The sequence below is a fragment of the Rhizopus delemar genome, genomic scaffold (assembly GCF_000149305.1).
Source record: "Rhizopus delemar RA 99-880 supercont3.15 genomic scaffold, whole genome shotgun sequence".
NCBI classification, from domain to species: Eukaryota; Fungi; Mucoromycota; class Mucoromycetes; order Mucorales; family Rhizopodaceae; genus Rhizopus; species Rhizopus delemar.
This window is the reverse complement of record NW_027137841.1, coordinates 492,671-518,953: the sequence shown is the minus strand read 5'-3', so window position 1 is coordinate 518,953 and position 26,283 is coordinate 492,671. Positions and strand designations below refer to the sequence as shown.

Genomic DNA, 26,283 nt, shown 5'->3' with positions numbered 1-26,283 from the left:
GTAATATAGTTTATTGATGATGTAGCATGTTGAATAGGGAATGACAGTTACTTATCGGATCATCATTATCATGGGAAACATTTGTCCTAACTGAGATATTATTATTAGCCATAATATCCAATCACGGAACTAGAGGATTTTATATTCATCCGTACCGTCTCCTAAATAGTCCTACATCCAGAGTTATCTGAAACCATCCCAATAGCATAATTGACAATACAAGCTAGGAACAGGCTAAACTAATAATTAGAAATAGTAATCATCTATTCTGTCGAATTGATCATAAATCTGTCCTAATTCTTTATCCGTATCATGTCTATAAATACTCTCACTTTTTACATGTAGAATTTAGAATATTCAATCTTAGTTATCTTAACTTAATAAAGAGATACCAAGTTCTAACAGTATTTCTTTATCTTTGTTGTTATACTACTTTTACCTAAAACCCCCCTATCCTAAACAGGACAGGATAGTTCTACTGAGAGAATGGTCTCTTTTTGGACGAAGCACAAAACAACTCCGACATGGATTGTTAAAATAACTTAAGTTATTTTAACAACCATCGTCAAAGAAATAATAGTAGCCGAAAAAATAAGAAATGTCAACAAAAAAAAAATTATATACAGTTGTTGGAATAATTGTTCGAATGTTTTGCAATTTTGTACGTTTTGCTTTGTATCTCTGCAGTCAGATAAGATAAAGCTACGTACAATACCTCATTAGAAAGCGACAACTGTCCGATATAACATATAAAAAGCTAGCGTTACGGAATTACTTCCGTATATAGTAAGATCAAATTGCGTCAAGCATATGCATTCGAACAATTTTTCCAACTCGATGCATTCTATAATGATGATATCGTTACCGCTTCTGACATCACTAATACAGCATTACTAAATGATGTAATAATGAAACAACTCTTTTGCTTTTAGTCAGAGCTTAAAATATAGAAATAAGGCTGGATTTTGCAGTGTTTCCCATCTATCTCGTACAGCCTATACTTCTTTATATCATGGTACATCCTTTATCTCGTAGCAAGCAAGAAAGCATCCGGTCGCTGTTGAAAAAGGGTTTAGCATTCTCAGAAATTATGAAACGTGTTCCAGGAGTATCAAGGTCCACTTTGAGCAAGTACAAGGACTTGTATACACCTGAACGTACTCGAGGCCATGCTGGTAGAAAGACTACTATAAGCTCAACAACAAAGAATTACCTGAAGAGAGAGCTTGTAAATGGTTCACTTAAGACTGCAAAGGGCGTATGGTCATATTTAAACAGTATTGGTCATAAGATAGGCTATTTTGGTACAGTAAAAATGCTTCATAGTATGGGTTTCAATGTCCAAATTAAGAAAAAAAGCCTCTCCTCAAAAAATGACACATGGAAGCTAGACCAAAATGGGCTAAAGCTCACAAAGATTGGACAGAAGATGACTGGAGACGTATGGTGTTCTCTGATGAGACCAAGATTAATGTTTAGGGGTTCATATGACTGTAAGTACTTTTGGAAAAGACCTAGTGACAAATTGCAACCTCATCATCTTGACCTTACAGTCAAAGGAGGAGCTGGCAGTGTGCTGCTTTGGGTTGTATGACATGGGATGGTCCTGGATATGGCTGCGCAATTGAGAATGGTACTATGAAAGCATCAGATTATGTTCATATCCTGTCAACTACACTGATGGACAGTCTGAAGTACTATGGTTACGAACAGGAAGCTATTTATTTTCAACAAGACAACGATCCTAAGCACACATCAAAGCTTGCTCGTGCTTGGTTTAAGGAAAATGGGTTTAAAGAAGAGCATACTTTCAGTTGGCCTGCTCAAAGTCCCGATTTGAATCCTATAGAACATCTCTAGCATCATTTAAAGTTGAGGCTGAGCTTATATGAAGGTAGGGCTAAAGGAGTGCATGATCTCTGGTCTAGAATTGAGAAAGAATGGAACTCTTTTACCAAAGAGCAATGCCAAGCATATATCAAGAGTATGCCAGCTCGTTGTAGAGCAGTTATTAAAGCTAAAGGCGGTTATACACGATATTAAATAAAAGATGCTTCAATTGGAAAAATTGTTCGAATGCATATGCTTGACGCAATTTGATCTTACTATATACGGAAGTAATTCCGTAACGCTAGCTTTTTATATGTTATATCGGACAGTTGTCGCTTTCTAATGAGGTATTGTACGTAGCTTTATCTTATCTGACTGCAGAGATACAAAGCAAAACGTACAAAATTGCAAAACATTCGAACAATTATTCCAACAACTGTACAGTGGCCAGCAAAACCGTTCGCACAAAGCGTATTTTTTTCTTTCTGCACCATTTGTGACTTATTGCGCATACTAGACACTGTCCCTAGTACATATTACCTAAAAGTAAAAACTCTTGTATTTCTGATGAGGTATGATATACCACCCTAAGCACACCCTAAATCGTAGTACGGACAATCAAAACTCAAAAATACATTCGAACGGTTTTACGGCCTCGCTTGAAGAATTCCTCGATTGCGGTAAACACAGTCACTACACCCTCTGATTCTTCCAGAACTTTCGCAGCTTACTAATGCACCACTGCGCATTATTTTTTGCTCTTTTTTCTTTGTCATTCGCACATTCTCATTTCGACATCTCGACATCTACCAAGTACAGTGAGTTAAAAAACCGTTTCAGTAAAATTGAAACTCACGCATTTATCCTTTTTTTCAGGAAAGTATTTAGAGTACACGTGTTCTTTTTTATTATGTTATTATATCGCTTTTTTTGCAACAAAGCAATGTACATCTCATCTTAATCTATAAAGTACATCTTGAGCAATGGTCATTTTAAAAAAAGGCAATGACGGAAACGGTTTTTTAACTAGGTAAAAAAATACTAATATATAGTATTTCCACCCTTAGCTTTTATTACAGCTTGAACTCTAGCCGGCAAACTATCAATATATTTACAACAAACATCCCTATCAAATGTTTCCCATTCAATTTTGATTCTTTCCCATAGTTCATGGACACCTCTTGCTCTTTGCTCATATAGAGCTAATTTCAGCTTCAAATGTCTCCACATGTGCTCAATTGGGTTCAGGTCTGGCGATTGAGAGGGCCAATGCAACACTGGGTATTTTGCTTCTTCTTTAAGATAAGTTGTTGTTATCTTGGCAGTGTGTTTTGGATCATTATCGTGCTGAAAAATGAAATCACCATTTCCCAATCGGTGGTAATCAAGGGTATCTGCCAGTTCAGTTTTTAGGATATGGATATAATCTGGTGCAGTCATTCTGTCGTCGTATATCTCGCAGATATATCCAACTCCATGGGAAGTCATACAAGCCCACACCATAACGCTTCCTCCTCCGTGTTTTACGGTTGGAATTACATGATGAGGCTGTAATGGGCTTCCAGGCAGACTCCAATAGAATTCAACTCCATCAGAACCCCAAACATTGATTTTCGACTCATCAGAGAAGATAACCCTTCTCCAGTCGTCAATAGAGTTGTCCTAAGATTACCATTCTCTTCATGAGAGACTTGCTTGCTTCAGTTAAAATTTGAGGTCGTCCGCCAGTATTTTCGGATCTTTGGATATTCCATTTTTTGCAATATCGATGAACAGTGGCTTTAGAGAGAGTCAAGCGATCAGCAATTTCTTCATAAGACAAATCGGTATCTGGCAGCACTCTCAAATTATTCTGAGTGTCTTGGGAAATAGAGCGAGTCATTTTTAATAAAGATTGGGTTGGAAATGTTAAATGAAAAAGGACGAAATTTGTGTTTAGGAAAGGGGGGTTTTAGGTAAAAGTAGTATAACAACAAAGATAAAGAAATACTGTTAGAACTTGGTATCTCTTTATTAAGTTAAGATAACTAAGATTGAATATTCTAAATTCTACATGTAAAAAGTGAGAGTATTTATAGACATGATACGGATAAAGAATTAGGACAGATTTATGATCAATTCGACAGAATAGATGATTACTATTTCTAATTATTAGTTTAGCCTGTTCCTAGCTTGTATTGTCAATTATGCTATTGGGATGGTTTCAGATAACTCTGGATGTAGGACTATTTAGGAGACGGTACGGATGAATATAAAATCCTCTAGTTCCGTGATTGGATATTATGGCTAATAATAATATCTCAGTTAGGACAAATGTTTCCATGATTAATGATGATCCGATAAGTAACTGTCATTCCTTATTCAACATGCTACATCATCAATAAACTATATTACAACCATGTCATCTTATTTGACTATGTGAAGTTAATATGAATAAAGCTTAATATAAAAATCTAATCAAGGTCTTTTATTGATCTGTGTTGGGAATAATGTTATAAATGATTCCAAGTTATGTCAGCATATTATTCAGGATCATATTTGATTCCTTTTACTAAAATAAAGTGACTATAATCTTATGTATCCTTAACATGTCCTTTTCCTTCGATTAAATGATTGTGATATTTATATATAATTTTTTTTTCTTTTTTTCTTTTTGACTTCTTTGCCACATTGTAATAATTTTATAGTTTCTCTGTTTCGGAGTATTGAGTTAAGGTTTAAATAAACAGATTTGAGTGTAATTGATATAAGAATTGCTTTTATATGAGTCAGATTTGGCTTGATTCGCTTGCTATAGTGACCACCAGATCTTATAAAGTAGATCAGACTGTTTTGATAAAGGTAAAATAAAAAAAAAGGATAAAAAGATAAAATAAAAGGGGGTTTTACAATGAAGTATGATAGCTTCAAGGGACTTCTTGTTCTTGATGTTAAATAAAATAAGAGATAATTTGCCTCTTTAAAATAATATTTATTTGATAAAAAGAAAAAGTAAAATAAAGTAAATTAAAAGTGAAGTAGGTAAGAAATGAAGTAAGTATTTTTGTGATTATTATTTGAGGTTATTTATATGTTTTTGGATTTTATGATTTTGTTCTGTTTTTGGTATTTTGGATGGTTGTTATAACATAAGAGCCGGTTGTTGTATAGTGTAAGGTGGTCGTTGCAAACTGTAAGGCGTTCGTTATAAACTGCAACGATTTAAATTCCGCCGTTTTGTTCTTGCGTGTTACATTGTGATCAGCATTGTTCTCTTGATCTAAAATTTCATCATTTGTGCTACAACAACCGTAGAAAGGAAAATATGACAAAAAAATTAATACTGCGCGAACCGGGAATCGAACCCGGGCCCTTCGCGTGGCAGGCGAAGATTATACCACTTAACCATCCGCGCTGCATGGATTTTGATAAGATACTGGCTGTTGGTGGAGTAAACTCGACCTGAGCTCGCAGCAAGAAATAATCAAGGTTAATCGCTGACCATACGACTGGATGGTGTACTCTTTAGTGAAGGAAGCATATTGTATGATGGTGAAGGAGGTGACGGGAAAGGAAACGATAAAAGAGGGAAAAGGAAAGACAAAAAAAAAGGGAAAGAAAAAGAGAAAATTATTTTACAAGAAGTGGGGTGTCCGTAGCGGTTCCGAAATGGGTTTCGATGGCTACGCCACGAAGTGATCCAGTTGGCTAAAATAATTTTTCTTAATTTGGATATTTTGTCTCTGAACCTACTGCTCCTCTACCTCTATCCCTGATCAAGCAACTCCTCATACGTTAATTTGTTATCACCACCATCTCTAACAATAATCGAAAGTTTATCCCTTGAATGGCCTGTTTTTATTTAATATTCTCATATTTTTATAGTCATTTAATGTATTTATCGATATCTGTAAATGTATAAATAACTGTCAATTGTAAAGCAAATAAACATCATCGTTTTACTTGGATTCATTTTTAATTCAATTTTATTCGAGTCTTATTTTATTTTTACTTTTATTCTTTACACCTCCTTACAGAAATACTTCTCCTCTCAGAGATTATTTTTGTAATTACAAGCGAACACTTATCTTAACAAACTCTCCCTGGATCCTATATTCTGGTACCAATTGAACGAAGTAGGTTTTTTCAGTCGGCCTTGGTTCTCGTTGCAGTTGAAGTGAATTAATAGAACTTACAGTAGTTATTCTAGTTGGTATTTCTTGTCTTTGCTGTGGTAATCATCTCCCTCAAAAAGAGTACCTTCTCCCTTAGTACATTCTCAATTTTGATATGTACTATGTTAGACAGGACCGCCTCGTTTTCCCAAATGAACCACTGCACATAATAGCAAATATTACTCGAATATTAAGAGCTTAATATTACTAATTTTAAGACCTCTTTTTTTAAAAGTTGATAAAGCACTCAAAAATATAAATTTTGTATCGTAAATGGGCCTTGAACATCACAGTTACAGTAGGTCACAAAACTGCTGCAAGGAATCCATTTTTCTTGGTTTTTGTAGCGCATATCCTGTTACAATGGCACAAACTGCCTCTGTTCCCACATAGTAAATCTTCTACATGTCTTGAAAAATCCGAAAGAGTTTATGCCCTATTGGATAAGTATTGAAGGAAGTATGAGGCGCGCAATTTGAAAATTTGAAAAAATGAAAATTTGAACGGAATGAACTTATTTATTAATATTTAGTTGGTCCTACTTTTCTATTAATAATCTCTTGAGTTCTTTCCGGAATGTTATCTACAGTTGTTGGAATAATTGTTCGAATGTTTTGCAATTTTATACGTTTTGCTTTGTATCTCTGCAGTCAGATACGATAGAGCTACGTACGATACCTCATTAAAAAGCGACAGCTTTCGCATATAACATATAAAACGCTAGGGGTCTGGAATTATTTCCATATATAGTAAGACCAAATTGCGTCAAGCATATGCATTCGAACAATTTTTCCAACTCAATGCATTCTATAATAATGATATCGTTTCCGCTTCTGACATCACAAATACAGCATTACAAAATGATGTAATTATGAAAGAACGCTTTTGCTATTAATCGGTGCTTAAAATATATAAATAAGGCTGTGTTTTACGGTGTTTCCCTTCCATCTCGTACAGTCTATACGTCCTTATATCATGGTACATCCTTTATCTCGTAGCAAGCAAGAGAGCATCCGGTAGCTGTTGAAAAAGGGTTTATCATACTCAGAGATCATGGAACATGTTCCAGGAGTATTAACGTCCACTTTGAGCAAGCACAAGGGCTTGTATACACCGAAACGTACTCGAGGTCATGCTGGTAAAAAGACTACTATAAGCTCAACAACAAAGAATTACCTGAAGAGAGAGCTTGTAAATGGTTCACTTAAGACTGCAAAGAGCGTATGGCCATATTTAAACAGTATTGGTCATAAGATAGGCTATTTTGGTACAGTAAAAATGCTTCACAGTATGGGTTTCGATACCCAAATTAAGAAGAAAAAGCCTCTCCTCAAAAAATGACACATGGAAGCTAGACCAAAATGGGCTAAAGCTCACAAAGATTAGACAGAAGATGACTGGAGACGTATAGTGCTTTCTGATAAGACCAAGATTAATGTTTGGGGTTCAGATGGCTGTAAGTACTTTTGGAAACGACCTGGTGACAAATTGCAGCCTCATCATCTTGACCTTACAGTCAAAGGAGGAGCTGGCAGTGTGCTGCTTTGGGTTGTATGACGTGGGATGGTCCTGGATATGGCTGCGCAATTGAGAATGGTACTATGAAAGCATCAGATTATGTTCATATCCTGTCAACTACACTGATGGACAGTCTGAAGTACTATGGTTACGAACAGGAAGCTATTTATTTTCAACAAGACAACGATCCTAAGCACACATCAAAGCTTGCTCATGTTTGGTTTAAGGAAAATGGGTTAAAAGAAGAGCATACTTTCAGTTGGCCTGCTCAAAGTCCTGATTTGAATCCTATAGAGCATCTCTGGCACCATTTAAAGCTGAGGCTGAGCTTAGATGAAGATAGGGATAAAGGACTGCATGATCTCTGGTCTAGAATCGAGAAAGAATGTATTTCTTGTACCAAAGAGTAATGCCAAGCATATATCAAGAGTATGCCAGCTCGTTGTAGAGCAGTTATTAAAGCTAAAGGCGGTCATACACGGTATTAAATAAAAGATGCTTCAATTGGAAAAATTGTTCGAATGCATATGCTTGACGCAATTTGGTCTTACTATATATGGAAATAATTCCAGACCCCTAGCGTTTTATATGTTATATGCGAAAGCTGTCGCTTTTTAATGAGGTATCGTACGTAGCTCTATCGTATCTGACTGCAGAGATACAAAGCAAAACGTATAAAATTGCAAAACATTCGAACAATTATTCCAACAACTGTACATGTCCTTGGCAAAGATCTTTATGGAAGTCATTTCATATTTCATCAACTCGTTCCCAAAACACATCCATGTTCTTTGCTCTATATTCGTAATAGTTGAATTTCAACTTCAATTGATGACCTACGTGCTCGATTGAATTTAAGTCGGGGATCTAAGCTGGCCAATAGTTAACATAGCTCTCTTGGTGACTACATAACTAGGCTATTGTAGATTATGCCTTGTGCTTTGTGTTATTATCATGCTAAAACTAAATGTTGGACCAGTCGATATTGTAGTACTTCATCGTATCACGAAGCGTAGTGTTCAAAATATGCTGGTAAACACCCGAGTTCAAGTTTCCATCGTAAATTTAGCAAGCATATCCTGGTTCTTCAGAGATTATACAACCCCAGGGCATCATTTTGCTAGCTCCGTGATTGATTGCAAAATCCAGGTCATGATGTTGAAGAAGGTCACTTGGCCGTTTCCAATAGTGATCAGCATCATCAAAGCCCTATACGCTGAGCTTGGTCTCATTAAAGTACACTGTTTGCTGTCAGTCACTCATTGCCTAATCCTGATGCTCCTTGACCCGTTCTAACTGATGCTACGTATGCGTTTTTGTCTGAAATGGCTTCTTTTTTTCTATCAGAAAATGGAACTCCATTGATTTCAGTACGTTAATTTCTGACTGGTATGAGATATCATAGCCAAATCCAACCAGCTCCCGGTACACCTCTTTAGAAGCCTTTAGAACCCATTCCATGACTTTTCTTTTGATTAACCGCTTCGTCACTTTGGAGACTACTGTAGGTCTACCACCTGTGTTTACTGTCCTACTTGAAAACAGCCGTCTAGAGTATCTACTAACAGTTGATTAATGTAATCCAGTCTCCTTGGCAATATCATACATTGATGTGGATCCGGTTAATGCCTGTTTGAGATCGTTTACTTTCTCCTCTGACAGCCGTTTAGACATGCGATTGACGATAGGGTAAAAAAGAGAAATAATTTAAATAAGGGAATATAAAATTTAAAATAAAGGAATTGTAAGCGCTTTTATATACTGGCATCATTCTAATCATGTCAAGAATGTGAAAAATTATGATAGCAACCGGTTGGGTCGTATTAAAATTCGTCATTTAAAACATATGTGAACAAGTAAAAAATGTCGGATGTTCATAATACTACCTTTAGCGATCTCAAATTCCACCAATAACCATTGCCCATATCCGATAATCGACGAATAAATGCACTTTCTATTGAGATACAAACAGTCAAGGTTTGAGATAGTTTGGTGCAGTACCCATGGACAACCAGCTGTAAAACCTGAATTTTGCAATTCCTTGCAGCAGTTTTGTGACCTACTGTATATATAGATTTGATTTATAACTTTGAAAGAAATTATTATATATAAAAAACAAAAGTTTATTTTTTACGTCAAGGGTAAGCATGTTAAGGAGGTAAAAATGACTGAAGTTAAAAAAATCCTCCCACTTAGGACTTTAAATTCAGTTTTTTTTTCTTTTTTTTTTTGTTAAGTTATTTTCTTAGGCAAAATTTCATATTAATATATTTTAAAGTCAGGGTTACTTTTTTGTGCTTTGAAATTTTTCTTGCTGTATTTTTTTTTTCTTATTTCAAAAGCTTGCTCGTTTTCTATTATAATGCCTAACAAAAATCTTTACATTTGTGTTTGCCCTGAAGTTTGTGCCATCAAGGCTAATGGCTATGATATTGTAAAAAAATCAACTTTTGAACGCCATGAAGTAATTCGACAGTACTCGACAATTTACTCAACGTACCCTGTTCACCATTTACACGGCCAACACGGTATGAATGTTACTTTTAGTTGTAATAAATGTATCCTAAGACTTCTTAAATAGTAACTGATGACATGTTGACGATCTTTGGCCAATCTGAAAGTCAAATTACTGAAGCCATGGAAGTTGATTCCAGTAGATATAAATTTTTATTAGCTGTTGAAATACAGCAACATAATACGTTACTCATTTCAATTCATTAGGTACGAATTTAGAGGAAATAGATGACAATGGTGAAGCAATTGATTTCGACAACGTTGTTCTTGACCTTGATGATGATTATGAAGATCAACTCAATGAAAATGTTGATGGTAATTGTTATTTTCTTCTGCCGAAAAAAAAAAAAAAAAACACTGAAACTTGTTTATTGTAGAAACACCAATGTACACTAATAGAAGCTTTCCACCCCTTGATGAACCACTTTCATTGTACCTGTTCTTTTTTGTGATTTTGTTCAAAACAAAATTTTTGACTGATGATCAAACTGAATTATTAATGGAATGTATGAATGTGGTTCTTCTTTTTACCAACATGAAGTATCGATTTCCTGTTAAGGCCACCACTCTCTTGTCCAGCTCAGAATTATTGAAAAGATGCTACGAGGGCGTCACACAATATTCTGTATGTAAGGGTTGTCATCGACTTTATCGTTTAAACGAGAATGGAAGATCAACCGTTACTGTTTGCAGAAAATGTGACGAATCTTTGATCATTGGAGGCACAAGTAACTCCCATCTTCCTAAGATGTTGTTTGAATACAATTCTATCGTATCTACGTTGAAGAAGTTCATGTGTCGCCCAGGATTTGTTGATTCACTCCTTAAATGGAAAAGTCGCCCTCAGCAACAAAATTTGATGTTAGATGTTTATGATGGAAATGTTTGGAAACAATTTGGTTCTGTAAACGGGGGCTTGCCCTTTGTTCAACAGTCAGATTGTAACATTATGCTGACTATCAACATGGATTGGTTTCAACCATTTGTTGATACTCAGCATTCTTCCGGAGGCATCTATCTGACAATTCAAAATCTTGCAAGGGATGAGAGAAACCTTAAGAAAAACGTGATTTGTGTTGGTTTATTACCTGGACCAAAGGAACCATCCGGTGCTGAAATCAACAACTACCTTTCCCCTCTTGTTGATGAATTATCTGTTCTTTTTGATGAAGGAGTGTTGATGGATGTTCTTGTTGATGATGTTTTGAAGAAAGAAAGGGTGAGAGCTGCTTTGACCATGGTTGCTTGTGATTTGCCAGCTGCAAGAAAGCTGTGTGGATTTACAGCTGGAAACTCCAACTGTGCATGCCACAAATGTCTTAAGCAATTTGGTAGTCTAGACGGTGATATGATGCGCAGAGATTTCAGAAATTTTGACATGGCATCCTGGATTCCTCGTACCAACTACAGTAGGTGGAAAAATGGTCCGGATGTTTTTAGAATATTCACAAATATTACTGTATCTTTACCAAAACTCCATCAAATGAAACGAAACAAACATTATTTTGAAGAGAAAACATTACTTTATTTTTATTAAAAATTTGATACGTCACACAACACTTCAAAGGGAGCCACAAGAGATCAAACATTTGAGCAACATCCGGTCCATTTTTCCGGGTGCCTCATAAGATTTTAATTACCAAGATTGTTCAATGCCGCTGACTCAGAAGTCATCTCTTCCGTTTCAGATAATTAATAATACATTAGATTCATATTAATAATAAAAAAAAATATAAATATCTACATTTTTTTTTGCTGATTTAGCATACGTTCGTCTTCTTCCGTTATTATTGCTGTTTTATATAAACATGGTTCGCTCTTTGCCTTTGGATGTACAAAATAACATCAAGTCCTTACTCAAATCTGGTCACCCTTACTCATCAATCATAAGACGAGTGCCTGGAGTCAAGAAAAGCACCGTCAGTGACTATAAGCGAAGATGGTTTCCAAACATGAGGCCCCTTAAATCAGGCCGTAAGTCCGAAATTACTGCTACTACCAAGCCCTACATCAGACGGTCAGTCATAACAGGTAAATTAAAGACCGGGAAGGATGTACAACGATATTTATGTGATATTGGATGCGTAATTGGCTACTCTGCTTGCTTAAAACTTTTAAAATCAATGGGATTCCAGGCCCGTATCAAGAAGCACAAGCCGTTTTTAGAGGCTATTCATATGAAAAAGCGACTTACATGGGCCAATGACCACAAGGATTAGACAAAAGATGATTGGTGTTGTATGGTATTCTCTGACTAGACAAAGGTAAACGTTTGGGGATCAGACGGTGTGAAATACTACCGGAAGAGACCAGATGACAAGCTCCGATTCCACCATCTTGACTTGACAGTAAAAGGAGGTGGAGGCAGCGTTATGATGTGGGGTTGTATTACATACAATGGTCCTGGGTATGCTTGTCGTATTTATGATGGAACAATGAAGGGATCTATGAAAGATTTACCGTCCATCTATTATATATATATATACAAACTCCGCGTGCGGAGTTTGGTATGCTTAATATGGTAATTGGGGTCACAGAACACGATTACATCATTTTTAAGCGGAGTTTATTAAGCCAAAATTGGCCAATTGCGAGATCTACTAAGAACAGTCATTTTTTCTTCCTTGTTCATTACTTTACTCAAGAGGGATGACAAGTAGAAGGTCATTAAAAAATTCCGGGCCGAGATACGACTTCTGCAGGTCGAGAAAAACAGCTCCAAAAACCAAAAATTGTATGACAAAGAGGCTTGCGAAACGAGAATCGGCAAAACAACATTTGTGGTTATTGGGTTTTGCTAATGGCTTCTCATTCTAAAGGCATTGGTTCGATTCCCGGTAGACGCTCAGCAAACATAGTCTACTTTTTGCATTATTTTTGGGTCTAAGTACAGTAGGTCAAAAAACTGCTGCAAGGAATTGCAAAATTCAGGTTTTACAGCTGGTTGTCCATGGGTACTGCACCAAACTATCTCAAACCTTGACTGTTTGTATCTCAATAGAAAGTGCATTTATTCGTCGATTATCGGATATGGGCAATGGTTATTGGTGGAATTTGATACTGCTAAAGATAATATTTTAAACATCCGGTATTTTTTACTTGTTTATATATGTTTGAAATAATGAATTTTAATACGACCCAACCGGTTGCCATCACAATTTTTCTCTCTTTTGACGTGATTAGAATGCTATCTGTATTTAAGAGTGCTTACAATTTCTTTATTCTAAATCTTATATTCCTTTGTTTAAATTATTTCTCTTTTTTACCCTCTCACCAATTGCATGCATATATGACTGTCAGAAGAGAAAGTAAACGATCTCAAACAGACATTAACCGGATCCACATCAAAGTATGATATTGCTAAGGAGACTGGATTACATGAATCAACTGTTAGTAGATACTTTATAACGTTGTTTTGAAGTAGGACAGTGAGCACAGGTGATAGACCTACATTAGTTTCCAAAGTGACGAAGCGGCTAATCAAAAGAAAAGCCATTGAAGGGGTTCTAAAGACTTCCAAAGAGGTATACCGGGAGCCAGTTGGATTTGGCTACGATATCTCATACCAGTCAGAGATTAACGTACTGAAATTAATGGAGTTCCATTTTCTGATAGAAAAAAAGTAGCCATTTCAGACAAACGTGCATACGTAGCATCAGTTAGAATGGAAAAAGGAGCATCAGGTCTGGGCAATGGTTGACTGACAACAAATCGTTTACTTTAATGAAACCAAGATCAACGTATAGGGCTTTGATGGTGATGATCACTATCGGAAAAGGCCAAGTGACCTTTTTCAACATCATGACCTGGATTTTGTAATCCACCATGAAGCTAGCAAATTGATGTCCTAGTGTTGTATAACCTCTGAAGGACCAGGATATGCTTGCTAGATTTACGATGGAAAGTTGTACTCGGGTGTTTACCAGCATATTTTGAACACTACGCTTCGTGATACGATGAAGTACTACAATATCGACTGGTCCAACATTTACTTTTAGCATGACAATGACCCAAAGCACAAGGAATAATTTACAATGGCCTAGTTATGTAGTAGCCAAGAGAGCTATATTAACGATTGACCAACTCGGAGCCACGACTTAAATTCAATCGAGCACGTATGGCATCAATTGAAGTTGAAACTCAACTATTACGAACAGAGAGCAAAGAACACGGATGTGCTTTGGGAACAAGTTGAGGAAATATGAATTGACTTCAATAAATAACTTTGTCAAAGACATGTAGATAATATTTCGGAAAGAACTCAAGAGATTATTAATAGAAAAAGAGGACCAACCAAATATTAATAAATAAATTCATTCCGTTGAAATTTTCATTTTTTCAAATTTTCAAATTGCGCATCTCATACTTCCTTCAATACTTATCCAATAGGGCTTAAACTCTTTCGGATTTTTCAAGGCATGTAGAAGATTTACTATGTGGGAACAGAGGCAGTTTGTGCCATTGTAACAGGATATGCGCTATAAAAACCAAGAAAAATGGATTCCTTGCAGCAGTTTTTTAACCTACTGTAACTTACAATTTTTTTGGGTAATATCAAAAGTTTTCGGAAAAATTTTATCGGTTCTGTATGGTAAAACGAATTACCGTTGCGGAGATGCTGCCTATCTATCGGCTGATTTCGGACAGATAACAAAACATGTAAAAAAAAATAAAAAGGCCTGTTATTTCTGTTTTTTTTTTCTTTCCTTCATCTTTTTATCAGTTTTATCAATTTCCAATGTCTTCTAACGCTGCTAACAACATGCCAACTCTTGCATACATCGCTGAAAGAATTATGACGGCTGAATGTACATTGAAGTAAGTTTATTTTTTAAGTGGGAGGGAAAATAACTAAAGACAACTGGTAAAAGTTACTTGAAGGAGAACGGTGCTTTTTTTTCATCGCGCAAGTACAAGGAAGGCTCCGAAATGCGCTTGAACCAGTCCAGCAGGGATGGATTCTTTTGGCGATGCGGCTCAACCACCTGTGCGTGCGGTCGTAGCCGTATTTCTTACCTGGATGGATCCTTCTTTCAAGGTCGCAAGTCAATTATCCATCAAACACTGTTAGTAGTGTACAGTGCGTTGCAAAACCCGGACACAAAACTTAAAAAACCATGCAAATCCCTATAAATCGTCCTCTAGTCGAGCTTGCAATTCGAAATTTTGCAGAGATATAGTATAACATATATAGTATTTATGATCCAAATTTGGAGCGGAGAAATTAATGTATGACTGAGTTATGATCTTATGAGCTATTATCTTCGAAATTTATGTTTTTTTGGATAAAGTTTTTTTTTATTTAATATTTGATACTTCCACCTCCAGCTTTGATTACTGCCTTAATACGTTTGGACATACTTCTGTAGTATGGTTCTACATCATCTGGTGTAAAAGAATCCCATTCTTTGCATACCCTTTGCCATAGTTCATCAACATTGGCAGCACGGTTGTCATAACTATGCAGCTTGTGCTTCAAGTGCCTCTATAGATACTCTATAGGGTTGAGAGCGGGGCTTTGTGCTGGCCAGCCCTGCAATAATTGTACCCCTTTTCGCTTCATCCATCTCTTGGTACGCTTGGAGGTATGCTTAGGGTCATTGTCATGTTGAAAAATGACGTCCTTATGTTTTCAGCCATAGTAATTGAGTGTATCTTTGTATGTGGTTCCCAATATATTGGTATAGGTTTGCGAGCTCATATTACCACCAAAGATTTGACAAGCATAACCAACCCCTTTTGCTGTCATGCAACCCCACATCATCAGGGATCCGCCTCCGTACTTTACTGTCTGGTTTATATGGTGTGGTCTGCTTACTGCCCCATCTTCTTTCCAAGTGTAAGGGTTGCTGTCTGGCCCAAAGATGTTTATTTTTGTTTCGTCAGAAAAGATAACCTTCTTCCAGTCATCAACAGTCCATTTTTGATGCTTCTTGCACCAGCTAAGGCGGTTCTTTTGATGTTGGTCACTCAAGAATGGCTTGCTTTTCTTCAGTGTAGCTTTAAAGCCAAATTCGTTCATCAGCCTTTTTGCTTGCCATTTGCTCATCGAGCATCCAATTGACTTCAAATAAGAACATACATCAGAAATAGACTTTAAGGCACCAGATCTGAGCTTTAAACAAAGTGCATTGGTGTGGAGATTCTGAGTATATTTTTGCCTTCCGCCCTTAGGTTGGATATCGTCCGGTTTTAAGGTAGCCTTAAGCGACGTACAGTACGATCAGAGACCCCAGTTTTTGCAGCAATAGCTGTTGTGGATTTGCTGTTATGTAGGCAAAGTTTGACGCTGTCAAGTTTACTAGAGCTAATTCTGCGAGGCATTTTAAGAAATTGAGAGTGGGAAAAGTTACGTAGTGAGAAATATTTTTAAAATGCAAGAAACTTTAGTGGATTTATATACACCTTACAGGCTGAGACTAGGGCTACAAGATGATGTAACTTTCGTTTCACAACGTGTAATCCCTGTGATGTAATGATGAATAAAAGATGAATAACCACTTTGACGTAAATGCAACGTATTAGTCTATGGCAAATCATGCTATATATGTCTAGTGTATGACGTCAATTAAAGCAACAGTTTAGCATAAAATAAATTTCTCTATCTAACGGTAGTTAAATTACGTCAATGCTGCTAATATTCGTCGATTTATCCCATGTAAAGAGTTTTGTGTCCGGGTTTTGCAACGCACTGTATCTCTTTCTGCTGCAAGTTCCAAACGGAACAATATCTACCATGACTGGACTTAGCCTGCCAACTGTCCGCAGCATTGTCAAAGATATCTATCAAGTAATGGAGGCAGATTTTCGAATTGAAGATGTTCAAGTTGGTACGTGATGCTTTGTTGATATCAGAGTATGTAATTAATTAGTCGTACTTAGGTGGGGTTGGCAGTGATGGACAGCCAATTGTTGTTGAAATAGATGAGAGCAAATTTGGTAAAAGAAAGTACAATAAGGGAAAGAGGGTAGACGGTGTTTGGGTTGTTGGAGGTGTAGAGCGCACGCCCGAACGTAAGATGTTCTTGCTGACGGTACCTAACCGCAACCAAAATACCTTGAAGCTCATAATCGATACTTTTGTTAAGGATGGTAACATTTGAAATATGTATATACTTGATGATCAGTGCACCTAACCCTTGTTTACAGGCTCACTTGTCATGGTAGGCTGCTGGAAAGGCTATAAGGGGATTGACAGCGATCCAAGCCGAAATTTAGTTGTTCAAACGGTCAATCACTCCAAAACATTTCGCGATCCAAAGACAGGTGCCTGCACTAACACAATAGAAGGTACATACTTGTGTAGATCATAGAATTCTTAAACAATGCTAACAACCTGCTATTAGGTACTTGGAATGGTATCAAACGAGGAGTGACCAGCCGTCATCGCACAGCATCGATGATGCCATGGAAATTAGTGGAATTCATCTGGCGAAGAAAACATGCTGGCAATTACTGGAAGGCAATGCTTGCTTGTTTTTCGCAAGTGTCGTTCACCAGATCAGACATTGCCGACCAAGGTCCATTGGTATCGTTGCTCACAACCGTCTTTGAAGATGCCACTGGTGATCAGGGCGATGAAGAGCCATTTATTTTTATCTCAGATGACGATTCCGATAGCGAATCTGATGAAAATGATACCTCAGCACCTAGTACGCCCGTAAAAAAACTCCGAAGTGCTTAAAATAAATAAAGAAATTTTTCATTGATAACTATAAAAATCAGGGCCTATAGCGCCTGTTTTTTTTCCTAATTATTTCCCGCATATTACCTTTTTTAGAAATTAATGTTACATAGTCTAAAAGTAGATGACCCAGGCTTTCGAATGATGTATAGCATATGTCTGTACGCTCAATTTTAGCGCCGCTATAGGCTTCCAAAGAGATGGACGGTAAATCTTTCATTTAGCCTAACAATTTTACGTGTTCAAAAGAACTGGTTTTTTTTTCCCTTGTTTTGTTTCAGAGAGCATATTTAACATTGCGGATACAAAAGATAAAAAAGAAAGCTCAACAACGGTTCAAATGTAAGCTTATAAAAAAAAATAATAACAACCAAGTCTAATGTTGGTTTCTTTTTTTTTTTTTTTTTCTTTTTTTTACATTAGGAATTCCTAATGGTACACATTCGGATGACGAACATGAGACTCATGGGCAAAGTTGTTCTTTCCAACTTAAAGAAACTATAAGAATATCAATCTTATATTACTGCTTGTTGCTAAAAAGTTCTTTTTGGTAAAGAAAGTTGTCATTGCTAACATCTCTAATGGCTAATGGCTAATGGCAAATTACACCAATGTACAAACATAAAGTAAGTAATGAACTAGTATAAGCTTAAAAACATATATTCTTTTATTATATCTGTCCTAAAAAATAATAAAGCAATCTATTTATTTGATAAACAAAAGAGTTTTGTATGTATTTGTTAATTATAACTGCCTTGTAACAAAATGTTAACAGAGCTTCTTTATTTTTTTTTTATTCTTTTGTTATAATGTAATAGCATTTGCATAAATATAAAGTATATTTGTTGTTAGAGTACTGTTTTCATTTGAACAATGAACTTTTTATTGCTATACTTTTTTCTTTTCTTTTTTTTTTAACTTAGTCTTTTTTTTACCAGATTTTTTTTTTCCCAAACACGACTATTTTGTTACGTTCTGTAACACGTTTGTAATGACCTAAGCTAAAAATCATAGACTACCTTCCTAATATGTATTCTTTTGAACAAAATAATCGCAAAATGCTTTTGATTTCCGCATTTTGCCCTCAAAAATAAAAAAAACGAAGATATCGGTCTTTCAACGATAGAGGGAACAGGATTTCCAAAAAAAGACCATTTGAAAAAAAAAGACACTTTTTTAAAACATGAATAACTTTATGAATACTTACGCTACAAAAAAAACAAAAGTATTGTTCAATTTCTTTATTTTTTTCGCACCTGGATCTTTTTTTAAAATTCGAAAATGACCAATACAGCGAAAGTTAATTTTTTTCATTTAATCAAAGACGTCAAAAACGTTGATTATTAGATGCAACAACTGATTGTGGATGTTGAAAATCATCAATCATTTGTAGTGTCGGCTTTCCAAAAAAGAACCAAATTTACCTTTTTAACCAAAAGCAAAAGTGATATATGCTTTTCCCCTGATTATGCTTTACCTTGAATAGCTTGAAATTTAAAACAGTAACCAGGAAAAAGAGAACTAGTATTGACTTTAAAGGCGTAAAGTAAGTGTAAAAAAGAAATATAATAAAAAGAAAAGAGAAGACTGTATATCGTTTATTCAATAAAAATCAAACATCCTTTTATACTTTTCATTGGCTGCTAGCCACTCCGTTATACATCTACAATTTAATGGGACCACCATTATTCTTCAAAAAAATACATAAGGCCACCATTACCATCTTCATTAGCGACTGATCAAGCATTAGGATAAGGACCCTCTTTAGGACCCTTAACTTCCACCTTCATTTCAGTCTCAGCACGACCACCACTCAGGGTCAAATAACCTTCCGGTCCATACTCTAGTCTATTCCGGTCATCTTCTCCCGGACCCATCGGTGTTTCATTTAGATAAGACAGGCGGTCCTGAGCAACATAGCACATATCAAAAGAAAAGTGGTCCTATAGTGTAATGGTTATCATATCGGTCTTTGAATCCGGTGATCCGAGTTCGATTCTCGGTGGGACCTTGAAGCATTCCAATTCGGAGAATTTGTGATTAAAATTTTGATTTCGCTCGATTTTTAGTGTCGTTGTGACAATAGAAGTGAATAAAGAGGTCACACGAAGCAAAAGTGAAAGAAGTCAAAATATGAAAAAAGTCGAAAATTGAAAAAAGTTGAAAAATGAAAAAAGTCAAAAAAAAATAAGAAAAGCTAAAAAGAAAAAAAGAAAATATTCATATATATATATCCCATCTTTTTGTAAAGAAAATGTTAGTTAGTTTAAATAAATCATATATTTCTACTCAATAATTAACAAACTTTAACAAGAAAGTCCCTGTTTACCTAAACTTTTTACTCTACTTTAACTTTTATCAAGAAACATCGTATTGATCTTACACATAAGATCTGGTGGTCACTACTTATCAAGCATCTGCTTAAATTCCATACAAAACAACAACTTACAAGGCAATCACTACCTTAAATCAAGCTCTACAAGCAAACTTTACCCAATTTAACTCACTTACTACAAGCCAACCTTTAAAATAACATCGTGTTTGATCACGAATAGTCTTTTTATAGTAATTAACAAAGGTACTGTAGCACAAATGATGAAATTTTAGATCAAGAGAACAATGCTGATCACAAGAATAATTTTGATGTCCAGCGACATTGATGTCGTTCGACATAGATGTCAAACAACACAAACAATAAGCCACGCCAATTTTTATATAAATAAGATGAATATTTTTAAACAAAATAACATTATCCAATAAATTCAATAAATCAAATCCTCTTGCGCTTAAAAAGCAATCTTTTCTTATTGGGTCACAATTACCTTTTCTTTTCTTTTTATTTTTACTTATTCTTTCTGATCCGATACCCGAGTTATCACAAATCAAGAAAGTTCCCTTTTATTTTTATCGTTTATCAAACAATCTTATTCTTAACCTTATTGATCTAAAAAGATCTGGTGGTCACTACTCAAAGACAATTTACTCTAAAGAACTGCTAAACGTTCAATCAAGTTACCTAAACTCAAGTCATTCAAGACTTCAAACCTCAATTTAAACAAATCTACATCACTTTAACACAAGCCAAGTCCCAAGTACTAACAAGTTACAGTACAGATAAATTATTAAGTAGTTAAAGATTGTCTCTTTTATTTAATAAAGATAATGTATATTTATACTATTTTACATTTGCTGCGGAGGTGACGTTTGTTATGTATTGATATAATGCTGATATTGAAAGCACTGCGGATATACTGCGTCTATACTGCGTCTATACTGCGGTTGACATTTACAAGTAGAAGTATTAAAAAGGAATCTTTGTAACATAACCCAAAAGGAGAATAAAACATATGACATTAGTCTTGTCGTGTCTGATCACGTGTCATGTCTTTTGTTTTCTGCTGTAACACTGTAGCTATGATTATGAAGATGTGAACTCCGAAACTACTTTCAAGCTTTAATTTTTGACGTTTTGTAAACCACTTTGCAAATTGTCATTATTTTACCTATTTGACAAAATTTTAACCATTTGATATATTTTTTACCTTTTGATATTTTTTTAACCTTTTGAAATATTTTTTAACCACTTCAAGATTTTTAACCTTCGTCAATATTTTTTACTTTTTGTAAAAATTGAATTTTATATTTTTTTTTGTTTATAAAAAGCCTAGCTTTTTATTCTCTTTTTGAAAAACTTTACTTATCTTAACTTCACTTATCTTATATTCTTTTTATATAAATAACCAATAAATCAAGTATCTTTATCCCTTAATCTTTTGGCATAACACTCTTAAAACACAAGCAAGACAAGTCCCTTGAAGCCAATTATCTTCATTGTAAACACTTTCAAATCTCTTATTAAATTACTACAAACAAGTCTGATCAACTCAACAAGATCTGGTGGTCACTATTAGCAACGAATCTACCTTTAAAAACTCTTATCAAATCTTCTTATCAACTCTATTATCAGTCTAAAAGCCTATTCAAATCTCAAGCCATTAAAACAATAAAAATTACAACACACGAAACACGAAAAAGGAAAACCCTATGGTTATAGGAGTGTGACGAAGTTGGTGTAACTTTTGCTGAAGAAGGGACTCAGTCGTAGGAGGGACCTCAGTCCCTAAAGATAAACAAAAAAAAAAAATAGAAAAACACAAAAAAATAATAATCATATAAATATCCTCTCTTATAATTTTACTAAACTTCACTTGAAAAATATCTTTTATTCAAATAAACATCGAGTTCCTCTTTATTAAAACTCTTTATTTTTACTTTATAACTCAAGCAAGTCAAGTCCTTTGAAGTCAAATCATCTTCATCGTACACCTTTATATTCTCTTATCAAGAAAACTCTTTATTACCTTTTACTCTTTGATCTACAATACAAGATCTGGTGGTCACTTACTACAAGCAAACCAAATTTATTCATTTAAACACAAATCTCTGGATCAAATTCTTTTACACTCTAAAGAAAAGTCAAATTTACTTCTAAACTCTTAAGGCCATAACAACAAAAACGTTAAAATTACAGGAGAGATGCTATCTCAATAGCAAACGATGCTATGCTAATAGCAAAGGAATTCAAAGACAACAAAAAAAAGAAGAAAACAAAAGAAAAACCAAAAACAGCATAAAAGTATGGAAATCAAAAAAACATATAAATATCAGTATCTTTTTATGAATATTTCGATTATTATTATCTTATCCTATTATCTTACCTATTATTTTTACATTACCTTACTTTATCACAATAAATATCCTTTGAATCCAATTATCTCTTTATTTTATTTATACAAATAGGAAGAACCAATAATCCCTTGAAACTTATATTTCATTGTAAATCCCTTTTATTTTATCTTTACTTTACCTTTATTCTCTTTATTCAATTCAAGTCTGATCAACTTAATAAGATCTGGTGGCCACTTACACTCAAACATACATCTATTCAATTTTACTTCTTTGGATACAAATTATATCCAACACCCTATTCAAATCTCAATATATTATATTAACAACTTACCTCAATCCTATCTAAACCCTGAAATATAAAGATTTCACACTGCTTTTGGTAATGTTGTAGCACAACGAACGAAGAAAATTCAATTCTTGGTGTCACGAATCTTGCCTGAATTCACACAGCAATGCAAACGCATACAACTCTATGAATTCATACAAAAACTTTTATCAAAACATCACCAAAAACAACACATAACCAGAAAAACCAAAAAATATATATAGCCCAATATTTCTTATTCTTTTTCTAACTTCACTTACTTATACTTACTTATACTTATTTTTGCTTATACTTACTTTTGATTATTTCAATAAATATCATTCAAAGTATCTCTTTTATTTCTCTTTTATTTTACTTAACATCAAGAGCAAGAAGTCCTTTGAAGTATATACACTTCATTGTAAATCCTTTTTATTTTACTTTTATTTTATTTTTTTACAGTTTGATCTACTTCAAAAGATCTGGTGGTCACTTAACACAAGAAACTCACACTAAAATCATTACTCTTTTTGGAATCAAATCCTACCTAAACCTTTGATCTTATATCAAGACTTATTCAATACAAACCTATTTAACACTCTAAAAACCTTACAAACTCCAATCTCACAATGTTGTAACGAGAATGATGAAGACATCTATAAAATTTTGGACGGTACTGTAGGAACAACAAGGTCAAGTCAAGCCACGGCCATGGTTACATGTTGTAACTTAAAGTTCATTTGAACTTTATTTTTCTTTTGAACTTTATTTTTCTTTTGAACTTTATTTTTATTTCAACTTTATTTCTTCTTTTGGATTTGATTCCTGATCGAGGAATCCTTTCTTAAAATTTTATATCTTTTTTTTTTGAATATAAAAAGGACAACCTTTTTATGACTTTTTAATTTCACTTCTCTTGAATTATATACAGTAAGGGATAAAATTGTAATAAACGAAGATAAAAAGAAATAAAAAAGCACCAAAACGATAATTACTTTGAGATACTTTTTATTCTTGATTATATCCATGTTAAAGTTATCCTTTTTTCAATCAGGATTTAGGTGGAAATATTTATATTCTTTGGAATGATAATTCATGGGGACGATTGAGTTAAATCAATTGTTCTTTCTTGATGTTTCATTCTGGATTGGGACATTGTCATCCTATCTTGTTCCATGGAATCTTATCTTGTATAAGTATATTATAAATCGTTGTTCTAAGCTACTAGTGTTGCATTTATAAATAGTCATCCATGGAATCGTTGTTTAAGACGGCACTTGTATTTTGTTCCTGAATGGTTATTGGGTTTGAGTAAACTCGGTTACTAAATAAGTACAGAAAGACTGAAACCTAATAATGGAGACAACAGGAGCTATTAAGGCACCAATCGGATTATCGATAGGATTATTTCTCAATCATTCGTTTACAGTAGGTCAAAAAACTGCTGCAAGGAATTGCAAAATTCCGGTTTTACAGCTGGTTTTCCATGGGTACTGCACCAAACTATCCCAAATTTTGACTGTTTGTACCTCAATGGAAAGTGCATTTATTCGTCGATTATCGGATATGGGCAATGGTTATTGGTGGAATTTGAGATCGCTAAAGGTAGTATTATGAACATCCGACAATTTTTACTTGTTCACATATGTTTTAAATGACGAATTTTAATACGACCCAACCGGTTGCTATCATAATTTTTCACATTCTTGACATGATTAGAATGTTGCCAGTATATAAAAGCGCTTACAATTCCTTTATTTTAAATTTTATATTTCCTTACTTAAATTATTTCTCTTTTTTACCTTATTACCAATCGCATGCCTAAACGACTGCCAGAAGGAAAAGTAGACGATCTCAAGCAAGCATTAACTGGATCCACATCAACGTACGATATTGCTAAAGAAATTGGAGTACATGAATCAACTGTCAGTAGATACTCTAGACGGTTGTTTCCAAATAGGACAAAAAGCATAGGTGGTAGACCTACAGTAGTCTCCAAAGTGACGAAGCGGTTAATAAAAAGAAAAGTCATTGAAGGGGTTTTAAAGACTGCCAAAGAGGTACACCGGGAGCTGGTTCAACTTGGCTACGATATCTCATACCAGTCAGCAATTAACGTACTGAAATCAATGGAGTTCCATTCTTCAATAAAAAAAAAGAAGCCGTTTTTGACAAAAGCTCATATGCAGCATCGATTAGAATGGGCCAAGAAGCATCAGGATTGGACAGTAGAAGAATGGCGAAAAGTCGTCTTTTCTGATGAAACCAAGATCAACGTATGGGGCTCTGATGGCTGTAAGTATTATTGGAAAAGACCAAATGATCCTCTTCAACCGCATCATCTAGAACTTACAATCAAGCATGGAGCAGGCAAATTGATGATGTGGGGCTGTATAACTTCTGAAGGACCAGGATATGCTTGTCAAATTTACGATGGGAACATGAACGCGAATGTTTATCAGCATATATTGGACACTACGCTTCGTGATACTATGCAATACTACAATTTCAACTGGTCCAACGTTTACTTTCAGCATGATAATGATCCAAAGCACAAGGCAAAATCTACAATAGACTGGTTAGATAATCATCAAGTGCGGTATATTAGCGATTGGCCAGCTCAGAGTCCGGACTTAAATCCAATAGAACACGTATGGCATCAATTGAAGTTGAAGCTCAGCTGTTACGAACGTAGAGCAAAGAATACGGATGAGCTTTGGGAACGAGTAGAAAAAGTATGGAATGGCTTTGACAAAGATCTTTGCCAAAGGTATATCGATAGCATGCCGGCAAGAATTCAAGAGGTTATTAATAAAAAAGGAGGGTCAACTAAATATTAATAAATAAATTCATTCCGTTCAAATTTTCGTTTTTCCAAATTTTCAAATTGCGCATCTCATACTTCCTTCAATACTTATCCAATAGGGCTTAAACTCTTTCGGATTTCTCAAGACATGTAGAAGATTTACTATGTGGGAACAGAGGCAGTTTGTGCCATTGTAACAGGATGTGCGCTACAAAAACCAAGAAAAATGGATTCCTTGCAGCAGTTTTTTGACCTACTGTAGATCAATAAAGTTACTATGCAAGAAAAACAATATTCTATTCTGACATACATAGTCTCAGTGCAACTTAATACATTGGATCATAAAAGAGATTATGCAAAGACTCATTACTATAACAAGTTGGTATTATACAGTAGGTGGAAAAATGGTCCGGATGTTTTTATAATATTCACAAATATTACTGTATCTTTACCAAATCTCAATCAAATTAAACGAAACAAACATTATTTTGAAGAGAAAACATGACTTTATTTGTAGTAAAAATTTGATATGTCACACAAAATTTCAAAGAGAGCCACAGGAGATCCAACATTTGAGCAACATCCGGACCATTTTTCAGGGTGCCCCATAGAATTTTAATTTCCCAGATTGTTCAATGCTGCTGACTCAGAAGCCGTCACTTTTGCTTTAGATGATTAATAATACATTACATTCATATTAATAATCAAAAAAAAAAACTATAAATATCTATATTTTTTTGCTGATTTAGCATACTTTCTTCTTCTTTCGTTATTATTGCTGTTT

The 26,283-nt window shown here is 34.8% G+C and overlaps 9 protein-coding genes and 2 non-coding genes across 11 annotated transcripts; 6 read left to right on the top strand and 5 right to left on the bottom strand.

The window, feature by feature from the left end:
- Positions 1–1,012: 1,012 nt before the first annotated feature.
- RO3G_14989 (uncharacterized protein) lies at positions 1,013–1,860 on the top strand (the record flags this gene model as incomplete). Its single annotated transcript, XM_067669573.1, has 2 exons — positions 1,013–1,493; positions 1,646–1,860. 2 exons carry the CDS (start codon positions 1,013–1,015, stop codon positions 1,858–1,860), a joined length of 696 nt encoding a protein of 231 aa, XP_067525674.1.
- A 1,618-nt stretch (positions 1,861–3,478) lies between these two features.
- On the bottom strand, positions 3,479–3,712 carry RO3G_14988 (uncharacterized protein; the record flags this gene model as incomplete). Its single annotated transcript, XM_067669572.1, has 1 exon — positions 3,479–3,712. One exon carries the CDS (start codon positions 3,710–3,712, stop codon positions 3,479–3,481), a length of 234 nt encoding a protein of 77 aa, XP_067525673.1.
- A 1,441-nt stretch (positions 3,713–5,153) lies between these two features.
- RO3G_19187 lies at positions 5,154–5,224 on the bottom strand. The gene has a single exon. It is a non-coding gene; the product is annotated as a tRNA-Gly (tRNA).
- Positions 5,225–7,037: 1,813 nt separating this feature from the next.
- Positions 7,038–7,912, top strand: RO3G_14987 (uncharacterized protein; the record flags this gene model as incomplete). Its single annotated transcript, XM_067669571.1, has 3 exons — positions 7,038–7,256; positions 7,371–7,440; positions 7,593–7,912. The coding sequence occupies 3 exons, from the start codon at positions 7,038–7,040 to the stop codon at positions 7,910–7,912; spliced, it is 609 nt and encodes a 202-aa protein (XP_067525672.1).
- Positions 7,913–9,864: 1,952 nt separating this feature from the next.
- RO3G_14986 (uncharacterized protein) lies at positions 9,865–11,553 on the top strand (the record flags this gene model as incomplete). Its single annotated transcript, XM_067669570.1, has 4 exons — positions 9,865–10,030; positions 10,084–10,155; positions 10,224–10,331; positions 10,394–11,553. 4 exons carry the CDS (start codon positions 9,865–9,867, stop codon positions 11,551–11,553), a joined length of 1,506 nt encoding a protein of 501 aa, XP_067525671.1.
- A 2,122-nt stretch (positions 11,554–13,675) lies between these two features.
- On the bottom strand, positions 13,676–14,017 carry RO3G_14985 (uncharacterized protein; the record flags this gene model as incomplete). Its single annotated transcript, XM_067669569.1, has 1 exon — positions 13,676–14,017. One exon carries the CDS (start codon positions 14,015–14,017, stop codon positions 13,676–13,678), a length of 342 nt encoding a protein of 113 aa, XP_067525670.1.
- A 2,191-nt stretch (positions 14,018–16,208) lies between these two features.
- On the bottom strand, positions 16,209–16,340 carry RO3G_14984 (uncharacterized protein; the record flags this gene model as incomplete). The annotated part of the gene is made up of 1 exon (XM_067669568.1): positions 16,209–16,340. One exon carries the CDS (start codon positions 16,338–16,340, stop codon positions 16,209–16,211), a length of 132 nt encoding a protein of 43 aa, XP_067525669.1.
- A 412-nt stretch (positions 16,341–16,752) lies between these two features.
- Positions 16,753–17,700, top strand: RO3G_14983 (uncharacterized protein; the record flags this gene model as incomplete). Its single annotated transcript, XM_067669567.1, has 4 exons — positions 16,753–16,846; positions 16,899–17,108; positions 17,166–17,306; positions 17,363–17,700. 4 exons carry the CDS (start codon positions 16,753–16,755, stop codon positions 17,698–17,700), a joined length of 783 nt encoding a protein of 260 aa, XP_067525668.1.
- A 1,739-nt stretch (positions 17,701–19,439) lies between these two features.
- RO3G_14982 (uncharacterized protein) lies at positions 19,440–19,577 on the bottom strand (the record flags this gene model as incomplete). The annotated part of the gene is made up of 1 exon (XM_067669566.1): positions 19,440–19,577. One exon carries the CDS (start codon positions 19,575–19,577, stop codon positions 19,440–19,442), a length of 138 nt encoding a protein of 45 aa, XP_067525667.1.
- Positions 19,578–19,639: 62 nt separating this feature from the next.
- RO3G_19186 lies at positions 19,640–19,711 on the top strand. The gene has a single exon. It is a non-coding gene; the product is annotated as a tRNA-Gln (tRNA).
- Positions 19,712–24,876: 5,165 nt separating this feature from the next.
- On the top strand, positions 24,877–25,625 carry RO3G_14981 (uncharacterized protein; the record flags this gene model as incomplete). The annotated part of the gene is made up of 2 exons (XM_067669565.1): positions 24,877–25,463; positions 25,619–25,625. 2 exons carry the CDS (start codon positions 24,877–24,879, stop codon positions 25,623–25,625), a joined length of 594 nt encoding a protein of 197 aa, XP_067525666.1.
- Positions 25,626–26,283: the final 658 nt, after the last annotated feature.